This window comes from Acanthopagrus latus, chromosome 3 (assembly GCF_904848185.1).
Source record: "Acanthopagrus latus isolate v.2019 chromosome 3, fAcaLat1.1, whole genome shotgun sequence".
In the NCBI taxonomy this organism is placed as follows: Eukaryota; Metazoa; Chordata; class Actinopteri; order Spariformes; family Sparidae; genus Acanthopagrus; species Acanthopagrus latus.
In genome coordinates this window covers 8,968,959-8,982,820 of record NC_051041.1, presented here as the reverse complement: position 1 = coordinate 8,982,820, position 13,862 = coordinate 8,968,959, and the positions used below count along the sequence as shown (strand labels likewise).

The window sequence follows — 13,862 nt, the reverse complement described above, 5'->3', positions numbered from 1 at the left end:
ATAGTATAGCAACTTGAAACTAAGCTTCTTATTGACTGGGCACTTTTCTTTTTCTTCCAAAGAGATGGACATATTAACATGGCAACAAAGGAAAACATTGTACTACTGATCGTGTCAGTATCTTATTTGACTGTAACTTCTAGGTTTAAATGCAAATATGTTTAACCACCGTCAAGGAATGCATTCTTTTAATGTGCACATGCTATGTTTAAGAAATAAGGTGTACACCTGTCATTAGTACAATCCTGCAGCAGGCTAGAACTGGACCTGCTCCCAGACAATTTTCAAGCAATGCAGTTTAGCATCCAGCCTTTAGTGAACAATGCAAGTCGTCAGCCTGCAGCCATGTTTTGCTCCCCTTGTCTCTTTTCTACCTTTCAGACTATTCATACTCCTTTCAACCTTCTGCTGGAAACTCCACTCAGAATGCTGTTGCTGTTCTTGCTTTGCATATTAGCGCAGGTGTCATTTACACTGGGGACGCTTCAGAAAATGTCCCCATCTCTTTTTGAAATGGCCTGTTTTGTTCCCGATTGCTTCTTTCGAAGCCAAAATTGTCACAGATGATCGATAATGCTATCTAACGAGAATGGATGCTTCGTTCTCCATCGGCACCTGCAGCTGAAACCGGCTGCTGTCGATTCGAGGGTAAACTAAAATTTGTACCCAGGGCAAAATATTTAAAGTTGCTAGGATGGGATAAGCGAGAGTCTGCAACAACTGCAGGAAAACAGTTATTGTTCACTGAATAAAAGATGTGACCAGCTCTGTATTATATTCACATACATACTCTAACAAGTCTGGGCTGTAATTATCTCCTCTGACCACATACCATCTCTTCATGACATTGCCTCAAAAAATGAGGGTTTTTTTTCCTTCAGCACTTTTATGTCCCCCGGACGTTTCAACACAAAGTGACACCCTCGTGTATCTGGATCGACTGGTCGGTGTCTGAACCTCCTCCCCACCTTTGGGTATAAAAGCCCGTCAACAGAGATCATCGACACAGCTTCACCTGAGACCTCACTGCGTCTCCTCGGCACCTGACCGACCCGGACAACACCTCTGCTGCATCTGACGTTACTGAACTCAGGTACCATGCAATCTTACACTTCCGCTGCTGCTGACTGGTTCAATCTTGTAACCGTCTGTAAGATTGTTTTGTTACACTGCTCTTTGAGTCTAAATTCATTCTTTTTCCCCAAAATCTGTTATCTCAGTGGGAGAATAACTAGCATGTTGCTCAGTTAGTTCATTTTCATTTGCACCATAAATTCCAAATTTGTTTTAATGTTACATGGTGCAGGCTTATAAAGCATCTTTTCTACAGAGTCCTCTGTCACTAGAGCTCCTCTTAGACCGACTTGTACTCTCTAATGTCCTTAAAGCACCTTTTTGGTAAGTAGAACATTTCAACAATGTTGATTTTTGACTGCAGCTTTGACTGAGAGCATCATCCTGGAGTAACTTCTCCAGTTTGTTTTTCAGTAATCTGGAGATATGAAGGGGAAAATATTGGTTTAGTCTGATCTGACCTCATTTCACCACAATGTATAAACACCCTGAGGACAACCAATGCAGGGCATGAGGAAAAAGTCCTTGCATTAAAATTTGCATCTCTTTCTGTCCTCTGAAACCAGCCGTCATCATGCCTGATCTTATGACTCTTATGGGCAGCATTGTCGAATGCTACAACGGCTACGCTGGCATGGACGGAGACGCCGGCTCCCTGACTATGAAAGAGATGTCAGATCTGTTTGTGAGGGAACTTCTTCCATGGATGGAGGTGAGTGTCCTCTGACTTCCCTCTGTCTCAGTCCTGCACAACATACAGGATGAACACTGGCTTACCGCACATGCATACCGTGGTGCACTCATAGAGAGAGGATGATGGATGTTCTTGAGCACCTGCCCTGTGGCTTCTCCTCCCTGTTTTATGATCACTAATGCTGAAAACTAAACTCCAAGTAATGACACATAACTAAAGCTGTGTGTCTGAAAGTTGCGTGTTACCAGTCTGCATTTTGGCTAAGACTTTTTTTTCATCTGCAGAGTCTCAAGGACCAGACAGAAGTGAACATGATCTTAGAATCCTTCGGTGACGACATTGAAGCCGGTATGAACTTCACGAAGTTTGGCAAACTGCTCATTGACTTCGCTAATGTAATGCAGAAGACGTCCAGCAAGGACAAATGAGCCACCTTGGGGAGAGCTGCCCTCTTGTGAAGAGGAAAGGGTGTCCACGACTGCTGTTATGAAGATCAAAAACAGATATTGTTGCATGTGTTGAAATAAACCTCTTTTCCCGTGAGACCCCTGTGTACTTTGTGTGTTTCTGTACTGCAGGGGAACAATATTCGTGACAAAACTGGCTCTCGCCCTGTAACACTTACAGCCGGATTAACTAAAGGAGGGGAACAATACTACTGCAGGTTATTCCAGGTGTGTTTCTTGTATCGTGGAGGTGGAGAAACCACAGCTCATTCTCAAAAGAGGGACACACTCGAAAGGAGAAGGTAGTGGATTAGAATTCAATTGAATGCCATAATGGTTGTTTGACTTACGAAGAAACAATAAGTAGGAATAATAAAGTAAAGTAAGAGAAAGATTGTACTGAGGAGCAGTACTTGAGTAAATTGAACCCAGGTTTTTTCATACCTGGTTGTTCGATGTTTTGACACAAAGACTGTCATTATTACCGCAAACGAATATCCTTCCCCAAATGTCCGTTTTCAGTCGCCTTGATTTCAAATAATCTGCATCGGTGTCTCCCCTGAAAAAGCCATGTCGGTGGGTAATTTTTCTTACAACCTTTTACTTTTACTCCCTTCATTTTCAAAACAGGCTTGTAACTTTAGTTTTTAAAGCATATGGGGGGAATTATCGATAATCAATAAAACTGATTCCACCTTTAAGTTTTACAGTCGATGAATGAGATTAATATGCCACAAGGTTCAGTTTACTTTGCACAAAAATGGCTGGATGGATACTTTTTACTTTTGTACTTTAAGGGCATCTCCCCGTCTTTTACACATAAGCATCTTTACTTCTCCTTGAGTAAGTAATGTGTGAACTTTTGCTTCAAATTAAATCACACACTATAACATCGGAGTCAGGCTGCACAGTACGCAGAAACTAAAATTTACATTTACATTTTAGGGCATCTAGCAGAGGCTTTTGTCCAAAGCCGCTTACAGTAATTCATACACTCACACACTGATGGCGGTGGCTGCCATGGAAGGTGCCAACCAGCACATCAGGAGCAGTTTGGGGTTCAGTATCTGTGAGTGAGAGAGTCCACACAGGGTGGACTTTCATCTAGAAGGCCACTCTCTGACCTGTTCAGATCCACGTCTGTGAGTGAATTGAAAAAAAAGAAGAAAAAAATCTCTTGCCTTGTTTAGTTTTGCATTTTTTTTTCCTTGATACAGCATAAAGACGTCGAACGTTGCACTCACAGCTGTTCACAAACGATTGGGACGGTTAATACTAACACCAAGAACAATTATCAACACCGTCACAATATCATCACAGCTTTGGCTTTTAATGTGCGTGTTTATTTTAACATACAAAGTCAGTTTCCCCCGGTGACACAGTGTTGGTTTGTAATATCAACGTTTGACCACAAGAGGACCCACTTACCAAACAGACCAAACTGCATTATACAATGAAGGAAGTTCTCAGATCTTTCACTTCAGTAAACTTATGTACTCAAGTATGAGCAGCAATATTTTGATATATTTTTAGTATACATTTCTCTTAGATTATATATATTTAAATCTGGAAAAGCAAAGGTACTCCTTTTGTAACCTATCTCAGAATATTGTATATCATATATATTATATCATGGATTATGAGAACTGATGCATTAATGGGTTCATCACTATTATTTCTGCTGGTAAGCGTGGAGCCAATTTTCATCTATTTTTACATATGCTGGCTGTCTTGTGAATTCTCCCATGGGAATCAATTAAGTGTCATTGATATAGTAACATCATCATGTATTTGTTTTGGTTTTTTTTTGTTTTTTTACGGCATCTGTATCTGGACAGTGATTAGTAACGACTATTATCAAATGAATACAGTGAAGTAAATGTTAATTCATTATAAGGGAGGAAGAGGAGGGGGGCTGGAAATGACGTGTATTTTGTTCAGTTACAGTCTGCATTCCCTGGTCCTGTTAGAGATACAGCATTACTAAAGCAGTCCCCATATGGAAGACAACACTGTAAAGTCAGTACTAACTGCTGTGCACTTTGTCATTTTAGCCTAGATACAATCACTTGTGTCAGTCACTGATATCAATCACTGAGATCAGTGACTTTGTCTTGCATGGTGATTGGCTTTGCTGCTGATTACGCTGAGCCCTGTTCATTAACTTCATCAAGTTTTGTTTCTCAGTCGTCCAGCAGCCTCTCTTCATTGGCTGTAAATCGTCTACCTATCCTGTGTGTGTTTCTTTCCCTTAATGATGTCATTCAGCATAGTCTTCAAAGACTGCACAAACAGCTGCAGGGACTGGTCTTGTCTTGCAGCATACCAGCAGCGTCAAAGCTGGCAGAAACTGACATATGGCACACAGGATCATTTAGTTTGATATGATAATTAATTATCTAGCATGTTATTGTCACATGTTCTGCTCTGCAGCCTGTCAGTTATTATTAGGCTAGCCCAGGAGTGGGTAGTAACGCTTAACAAGTAACCTACATGGGTAAAAAAGTGTTGTTGTTTGTTGTATTTTTAGGAACAAATACTTTTCATGTTCCTTTTTGTAAACTGTAGCCTACTCAATTGAAAGTAAAAAATATATATATATAGTTAATAAACTCGGGTATTTAACTTTAATTTAACTTTAATTAATTGTTGATTAAGTCAACTTATCGTGTAACAATACTTAATTCATCAGTTTGCTTATCTTGTAGTCATATACTTTATCAATTATTAATCAAGTTTACCTATCTTGTAGTTATATACTCCATTAAGTATTAAGTAAGTTAACTTATCTTGTAGCTATATACTTAATTAATTATTAAGTTTACCTATCCAGTAGCCATATACTTGATTAAGTTAACTTGTAGCTATATACTTGATTGATTATTACATTAACTTCTGTTTTGCAGCTACATACGTAATAAATGACTAGTTGGGTTGATTGATAAGATTAATCAATGTCGATAATTGATAAGTAGCCTAGGCTAGGCTACTTTTACTTGTTGTCCTGCAGTTTGTCAGTACTCCCACCGCTGGTCTCTAGGCTCTTTGTACATCACACTGACAGCTATTAGGAAACTGTTTAACATGTTGTGCATTTTATTAACTATTCATGTTGTAAATGATATGTGTCGTGTGCTTTACTTGTTTGGCTCATTATTAAAGAAGGAACAGAAGTGGTCTTAACTCCCAAACCTAATGTGAGGTTTATATCATGAATCACAGTCTGTCCAGCCCAGCTTGCAGGGTCCATGGTCCATATCGCAGCTTGACTCATCATACACAGCAGCCAGGGCGGCGCCTGACTATAAAACCTCTGCTGCCCTTATTCCTCTGAACATTCCCACTCTTCCTCTGCAGACCACGTCACAGCCCTGCAACGGTAAGAACTAACGGTACTGCTCCTCTTCAACTTTGTCAGGAATTTTAAAAGCCTAACAACAACCCGCAGACACAGCTGGTTGGAAGTGTGGAAGGATTACATTGCATTATTTACTTTTATCATCCATTCAAAACTTTTCTGAGGGGAGGCATGTGGGTGGTTAAAGATTTCTTTAAAGCAGCCTATTGTACGGGAAGTTCCTCTGCTGTTAGATATGTATACATCTGTTGTGTAAGAACGCAGTGTGTTGTTTTCATATGATTGTCCTCTTTTTGAACTCACACTTTCACAGCTTTTACCAAAGTAGAACTAACTCTATTCAACAGGTATTTTAAGATTAATGACACAGTGTTCTAATAATAAATACTACTAATAAGAAATACTATATTTTGCTCTTTTCAGGACCCTCTATCTTCTATTGTTAACACAGTTGAGTCCACTTAACCTATAGATACACTACAGAGGGTGTGGTTGGTTGATGGGCATGTACACACTTGTGCTCTGCTGCTTTAGTGCCCCCCCCCCCACACATTTGCTGAATAGAATTCTACCATTTGCCTGGGACACATTTTTTCCATCATTCAAGATTTTCCGTTCCCTCTTACACACATAACACACAACCCCTTATTTTCCCTCTCGCTTCTCTTTTTTGTTTGAGCTGCTGCAACTCTGCAGCCACCAGGGCACAGTGTGACTAGCATTGTCTGAGCTCTGTGATTGTTTTAACTACCTAATTGCAGGCTGTCTCTCACTTCTCATGAGCATTACTCATCAGTGGGAAGGGCGTCGGAGCAAAGAGCCAAGTGTTGCTTCCCCTTCAGTGGGGGACACCAAATCCTTTTCAAATACAGTGGATCTCCCCTCTATTGCAGGATACAATCTTACTTTTATTTTACCCAAAACATGGAGCACTTGGTGGCAGATTGTTGATACATCAATCCAGCATTTGATTCATGCGAGGAGAGGCTACTGTTCACGCTGAGAGGATCAGCTCCGGCTTTTGAGCTCCCACATGCCCCATCAGATCCTTAAAGAAGGTCACCAGTAGAACATGTTCTTTATACAATGGGGCTAAACTGTGTGATTTAACAAATTCCCATCTATTTGAACTTTGTTTTCCAGCCTAAAAAACACCTCAGCAACCATGCCTTCGGAACTGGAGACAGCCATGGAGTCGCTCATCAAGGTGTTCCATCGTTACGCCTCCAAGGAAGGCAAGACCGGCACGCTCAACCGGCGAGAGCTCAGGGAGTTGATGGAGAACGAGCTGTCCAACTTCCTCAAGGTGAGTTGAGACCTGGGCAAACATGCGAAGTGCATTATCACAGTGTCCAGAATTACATTACTTAACCCGAAGCTTTCCTCTCGGTGCCCCTTTCTTTGACACAGTCCCAGAAGGACCCCGCCGCCGTTGACAAGATCATGAAGGACCTGGACACCAATGGCGATGGCCAGGTGGACTTCGAGGAGTTTGTCTCTCTGGTTGTTGGACTTTCCATTGCCTGTGAGCAGTGCTATCAGATGCACATGAAGAAGGCCTGCAAGAAGTAAAAGATAGAGGCGGAGACTTGAAGAAACCCCAAAGCTTTTTCATTTTTTGTAAAGTTAGTTGTGTCCATTAAATACGCTGAAGAAATTGAAACCTGTTGTGTCTAGTTGTTATTCTGCATGCTGTCACACATTTACTCTCATTTAAATATAAAGGCACATCTGCCTCTTTGAGATTTTGCTTGTGTAAAGGTGGCACCACATCATAGCCTTTTCCTGGCCTTTGGTTTGCGCTAATTTCACACCCCGGCAAAGCCCATTCCAAGGGATCACGGTGTGCGAACTCCCCCGGCAACCGCACCGGCGTTAGAATGAGGTGTGATGATGTAATTCCCACCTGTATTTTATGCATCAAAGGGTGTGAAAGGGCAGATGAACCGCTCCCTCTCTGCTTGATAAAGCGCTTATCACTCATCCGAGGAATCTGCAGAATGTTCCGGGACCAAACACACCTCCCTGTGAATCTCGTGCTGCAACCATCTAAATTCATGAACAGATAAATCGAGTCACAGGGTGCTCTGCGATGGAGTCAGGTTTGTTGCGCTCAGGTCGACTTGATTTCATTTAGCAAGCGATAACGAGGAGGGCCTGATTTCACAAGGGCACAATGGATCAGGTCAACACTGCTTTTCCATGAAATTCTTTTCATTGTGTTTCACGTCTGGCAAAAGCTGGCCAACGCCACTGAGACTGAACAGGATAACCCCCTCCTCCTGACTCTCCCTGAACAGAAAAGAGACTCCTTTTTGAGTCTCTCAGGCAGCACCTCTTCCCCGCTACTGACAAGCTCTATCAGTCAAATGTTTTAGTCGTAAATAACATAGGAGCTCAATGTAGTTTACACCACAGCTGCGGTGAGGGTGTGCCAATCCTTAGGAAGTAGGCAGAACTTTTAATGCTTAAAGTAGGCCTGCCTGGAAGGCTAGACTGAGGGAAAACATGCCTCATGAGCCCTGCACACTCCTCCTCGGGCAGGGTGGTGCTCTGTGGCCTACCAATGTCCATGGTTACTGGGCAAACACTCAAGTTGCTAGGTTACGAATCTCTGGCGGAGTGTGTATGTGTGTGTGTGTGTGTGTGTGTGTGTGTGTGTGTGTGTGGTTCATATTCGCCCCTCAGGTTACACAACCACCACGCCCATGTGACCCACAGCTGAGTTTACTGCCGGGAATTCCTCCTTTCCTCCTGACTGTTTTCTCAATCTCACAGAGTAGATGCACAAATGCATCATGTGGTCCAAAACAATACAGTCATTATCTGTGAGGGCGGTTAACTCTCCAAGTATGAAGCAACAAACCAGATCTGTGAGGTCAATGAGCGGGCCAACGCTTGATCCCTCAGCGTAAGGGACCTTCATCGCGATTTCTGTGACGAACTGTGTCGTCAGCTGGAAGGATCGTGAATACTCTCAGAGTTTTCAGATGCCTGAGTTGCAACACAGCGAAGGTGTGTGTCGGTGTGACTTCAGACCCATGCTCACTAATGCATGCCGCACCTTCACTGTACACACACACACAGCAGGCAGAACAGCACCTCTCTGTGGAGGAGGACAAAGTTGTGAACCTCTCAACCCTTCCAACATCCGGTTTGGAGCTGTTGCCATGGAGAAATGAAATCAGACTGCTGTGATCTTTGTATAGCCGATGATGCAACTTGTAAAAATGTTGAAGTGCTTCATTTCTGTTTCCTTTTTACCACTGGCATGTCACAGTTGGAATTCCCTTTAGTTACTTCAGTTTCAGGTTCCCTGCTCCGATTCCTAATGCGTTTGAATCATTGTTCTAAAGTGTTTTAAAACTGAAGACAAAAGTAAAGGAAAGTTCTCAGTTCAAACAAACAGTGTTATTATCTGGCAATGAATGTACTTATGTATCAAAAGTACAAGTAACAGTAAATTACACATATATTTACATGTGTATACTGTAAACTCAGTGTCAGCTGATTATTGGCTCTGATGTTCAATAATGTTCTGATGATCAGAAATAGTGTTTTATAGGTTAATCAGTTAAGTCATTGCAGTACTTTGGCTCTAATAACAGATAACTTGGTTTACCAGGCGTACATTTTTGTACAAATGTGTCCTGAAATACAGTACCTTAGTAAATGTACTTGCCAACACTGTGTTCATTAGGTTTACGTGTTGGTGGTGGTAGCTCGGGGCATTTGGGTTTCACTTGGGGAAAGGAAAGGGAACACTCTGCTTCTTTGTTTTTTTTCTCCAATGTACTTCGGTTTGACCACTAGATGGCACAATAGAATAACTGCTATCATAATGTTTGCCATGAGCATTTGATTTGAAGTCAATAATGTGACCGCTCCATCTCTATTGCAAATCATTTCTATGAGTCATGGGCTCCATGGATACTCCTGCAACCAATCTGTAGGATCTGGGTGAGAGAGCTCAAGAAGACAGATCTTTGACTAATGGTTTCCATACAGTGAAAAACAGACTCAGATCTCAGAAAACAAACGTATTTTTGACCGTTTTCATCATAAAATCAGCCGAAGAGCACATGAATGTTGGAGACAATGACATGACGTCTAACCTATGATCTGTACTTCACCAGCCTTTGACTGAAGTTGTTAATTAGAGACTAAAACAATTATACCCTCGAAGAGGAGAGACAGGAAAAGACCTTTGATACCTAAGTCAAAGTCATATGGACCACACACACACACACACACACACACACAAACAAATGCACAGAATTGCCACAGTGCTGATTATTTCAATGGCTCTGATTCTGGGTCTCTGCAGTATGAGTCATGAGCTTCAGGGACATGACTCTGAGTCACAGCCTCCACCACCACAAAATTGCAAAGAAGAGAGGACCCACTCAGGACCATAACAATCGACGCTCAGTGAGTCGCTGTGCCCAACGTCTTCGTTTAAGCATCATGTGCATCTCAAACAAGTAAATGAAAATAGAAAAAGGGTCAATTATATACACATAAAAACAGAAATGAGTTGGTACAATATGCAATCATGGGGTCCTCTGATGCACGCTTGGCTTAAACAAAATGCAAGCCTAAAACATACTGTACGTGACTGTAGTCTTGGATCATTCCAGGCAGTAGTGACGCCACATTTGGTGCAAATGTATACGGGATCTGTTGCATGGAAGCACACACAGCAGGACAAAACTCAAAAAGAGAGAAGAAAGAGGGACTGAGATTCAAAACGCACATGCACAAATGTGGATTAAAGTTAGTATTATGGGCGGGGGGGGCAACTTAAAACTTCTTTAAAAACAGATTTTTTTGGAAGTGTATGACATAACTGTGTGTGATTCAGAGCATGTAATAATCCCTCCCTTCCTCTTCCTCTTCCTGCAGACCAACATCTTCAGTGAACGAGAGAAATGCAAATAAATGCGGTTTCAGAAGTTTCTCCAAACAATTTCCTTTAAAGTTGATATACTTTGAACAGAAGAAACAAGGGAAGCAACAGCTAACTTAATGTCCTCAGATATAGTACATCAGAGAGTGGGAAGGGGGGGTGAAAGACTGTTGCATGACTAGGTTGGATAAATCATTATTTAGCTGTAACAAGCATGAAGAGGAATAAAATGTCCACTTATTGTTTTGAGAAAGGACTCTTAAAGTCACAGCACACTACTTCAACTCTTTTTTTTCTTGCAACCAGTATGAAAAATGGTCAGCGGCTGATGATTTTCTAGATAACAATACATAAATACAGTGCTTTTTAAAAAAAAACTTTTACCAAGAGTGATTTGAGAAAAAAAAAGTGAGAAGACACCGGGGGGGAGGAGTAGAAGCAGTTCGAGATGAAGGGAGCATTATGGAAGGAGGGATAAAGGGTGTGGTGGTGTATAAAGCATCCTTTGCATCCATTTCTCCGTCACTGCAGCTCCTCCACGTCTGACTTTCACTGTGTGGTCTCCTTAAATCTCCACTTTTGGTGAGTGCAAAATCTAAACATTGTTGACTTGTTTGTTGTCTGAATTTCTAACTTGAAAATGTGTGCCAAAACTTTGTCCCATAGGAGATTTTGACTTTTTGAGTGCCATTTTCAATGAGTTTTACCTGTGTTGGAAAAAAAAAAACAAGAACAAAAAAAAAAAACAGCTGTTGAGTTACCAGCTCTGTGTGTGTGCATTCTGTGTTTCTGAGCCAACTGTGGCTTCTCTTCACTGTTTGTGAGAGCTGCATCAGCCGTTTTGCAGTTGCAGTTTCTCATTCGGGAATCTCCCTCCACTGACGCATTGCACATTCAGGAGTTAGCATCTTCAAGCTTTCATCCTCATTTTTCAGTTACAACCAAATCAAACAGTGGTAAAACAGTGATATGGTTTTAATTTTGTGCCATCTTCCTCCCAAAACTACCATCTGTTTACACCCCCCCAGTTTCCTCAGCTTACCTCACCCCAGGGAGCAGCAGCCTGACTCTCTTGGGTTCATGGTGTCAGTGGAAAAAAAAACACTTTTCAGACACACAGCATTGAGAGAACAGACTTTCCACGTCACTACTGGGACTGGAATCAAGTCTTGACCTGCTTCTTTATCTAGTTCGACTGAGTTACCTGGAGAGATTACACTGTTGCCATAACGATGTCCTGTTTCACTCGGCAGAGATGCTGCGTTAGAGACCGGTGACAGGGGGAAAACTGAGCGGCCGGGCCCTGGTGGAAACCCAGGGTGTATTTATATCTCCAGCTCCACAGGAAACTCTGAGAAAAACACGGGCAGGGGAAAAAAGCAAAGATGCCTCTGCTTAGGAGACTTTAATGAATGCAATGGACACATTTTACCAATATATTGTTTTTATAATTACAATAAATGAATATACAAGTCACAGATTTTTAAAGATCCGTTACTCAGATTTGTCTTCCCTTTCCTTCGATGGAACCCACGCCCTCAAGTTGCGGATATAAATGCTGTCCTTTGCTGACATTCACTCTGACCACATGCCCCATGATCCATTTAAGTGTGCACTGCTGCGAGCCAACAGACCTGGACTCTGCCTCTAGATGGAGCTACAGCAGTGCTGACCTAGAGCATGATCCTCCATCCTTTTCTTCTGAAAGTATAAAGAACAAACAGGGGGACAGTCTGACCTGGACAGTTTCCACCACGCTATATAAAAACTCACTGATGGCAACCAACACAGAGACATGGGGAAAAGTTGTGTCAATATTTAACTCTTTTTTCTCTCTCTCTCCGTCCTCTTTAAACAGCTATCACCATGTCTGACATGCAGAAGGCGATATCCCTCGTCATCGCGACCTTTTGTAAATACTCTGGCAGGGAGGGGGACCCGACCACCCTGACTAAGGCAGAGCTGAAAGAGTTGCTGCAGAATGAACTTGGAGAACTGGTGGGGGTGAGTGACCTCTGACCTTTCTGTCTCAGCCCTGCACAACCAACAGGATCTCCACACTGGCTTACTGTGCGTCTGTTTTGTGGTGCACTGTATGGAGAGGAGGGTGAACGTTCTCGATAGACAGTTGATTTCTTGGTTCATGATCAATGAGAACTAAACAACAAAAAAGATGGCCCTAAAATAATCACGTACAAAACAGAATAATGTGTGTTTACTGAGACTTTTCACTCTTCTGGCATGCAGAAAGCCCCTGACAAGGCAGCAGTGGACCGCATCTTCAGCGACCTGGACACTAACCAGGACAACCTTGTGGACTTCGCTGAGTTTGGCAGGATGTTCATCTGCCTCACTACGACGTGCCACGAGTTCTTCACCAAGAAAAAATAGGAATCCAAGCGCAAGCTTGGGGAGCGCCCTATGACCACTGCTCTGAAGAAGGAATGACTAATTACTACGTACTAAATTAACATGAGGTCACAACAGATATATTGTAACGCACAATGAAATAAACTTTAAACCACACTTGACTTGTGCACTTTGAGTGTTATTGCATTGTCGGGGGGGAAATATTTGTCACGACAGCAGGTGGTTGCGCATAACTGTCAGGGTCATAGTCTAAGTAAGTCTCAGTAATGCTGACCCAAAACAATTGAAGTGGTTAAGGTGGTTAAGGGAAATGATAATTATTGCATCACAGTTTTCATTTTCACTGACAAAACATATGTCATGATGATGATGTGACATTTACTGGAGTTTGTATCCAACAAACATTTTTTCTTCTGGATCTGGTGAATAAGTCGTGTGTGCCAGGGTGTCATATTTGTGATTTATCGATAACATTTTTATTAACTGTGCAGCCCTACGCATATTTTTCAAGGCTAAAATCATCAAAAAGTCCTCCTCAGACTGTCCACTTCACTGGCATTTAAGTATATCGACAACAACGTTTGGGTACTTACAAGACAATGGGTGGGGGTTGTGGACTCACGTGGCTCAATCAGGCCACACCGCAGACGGTCAACAGAAGGCTAAAATCAGGAAATGAAAAATATAACTGCAGGTTACAGCACATTTTAAAAGTGCTCTATTTGGAGCACGACTGAATAACTTCTGAAGGGAAGTAATAACATGATCTTTCCCTCAAAATGAAATTTTAAATCCATCGGCTGGCCAGGACTTTTATAGCTCGTGCTTTCCTCTGTGCAGCTTCCTGTGCAGCTCCCATGGGTGCCCCACTACGCCAGCACAGACCCAAGACACGCAGGTGACATGAACTGTAAACTGTAGATGGCCTTTAGGTGTGACTGTGGATGCAGCTGTCTGTGTGTGTTAGCCCTGCGATAGGCTGGCGATCTGACCTGGCCGCCCTGCCTTTCC

At 42.2% G+C, this 13,862-nt stretch overlaps 2 protein-coding genes across 4 annotated transcripts; both read left to right on the top strand.

Moving 5' to 3' along the window:
- The first annotated feature begins 5,442 nt into the window (after positions 1 to 5,442).
- Positions 5,443 to 7,235, top strand: s100a10a (S100 calcium binding protein A10a). 3 transcript variants are annotated; one of them, XM_037093650.1, is made up of 4 exons: positions 5,480 to 5,593; positions 6,466 to 6,630; positions 6,716 to 6,878; positions 6,983 to 7,235. In XM_037093650.1, the coding sequence occupies exons 3-4, from the start codon at positions 6,738 to 6,740 to the stop codon at positions 7,142 to 7,144; spliced, it is 303 nt and encodes a 100-aa protein (XP_036949545.1). In that variant the 5' UTR covers positions 5,480 to 5,593; positions 6,466 to 6,630; positions 6,716 to 6,737; the 3' UTR covers positions 7,145 to 7,235. The 3 variants fall into 3 exon arrangements, with proteins under 3 accessions (XP_036949544.1, XP_036949545.1, XP_036949546.1); XM_037093649.1 differs by lacking the exon at positions 6,466 to 6,630 and having other exon boundaries at positions 5,443 to 5,593; XM_037093651.1 differs by lacking the exon at positions 6,466 to 6,630 and having other exon boundaries at positions 5,582 to 5,606.
- A 3,675-nt stretch (positions 7,236 to 10,910) lies between these two features.
- Positions 10,911 to 13,007, top strand: LOC119016708 (ictacalcin-like). Its single transcript, XM_037092853.1, has 3 exons — positions 10,911 to 11,063; positions 12,340 to 12,485; positions 12,729 to 13,007. Exons 2-3 carry the CDS (start codon positions 12,348 to 12,350, stop codon positions 12,870 to 12,872), a joined length of 282 nt encoding a protein of 93 aa, XP_036948748.1. The 5' UTR covers positions 10,911 to 11,063; positions 12,340 to 12,347; the 3' UTR covers positions 12,873 to 13,007.
- Positions 13,008 to 13,862: the final 855 nt, after the last annotated feature.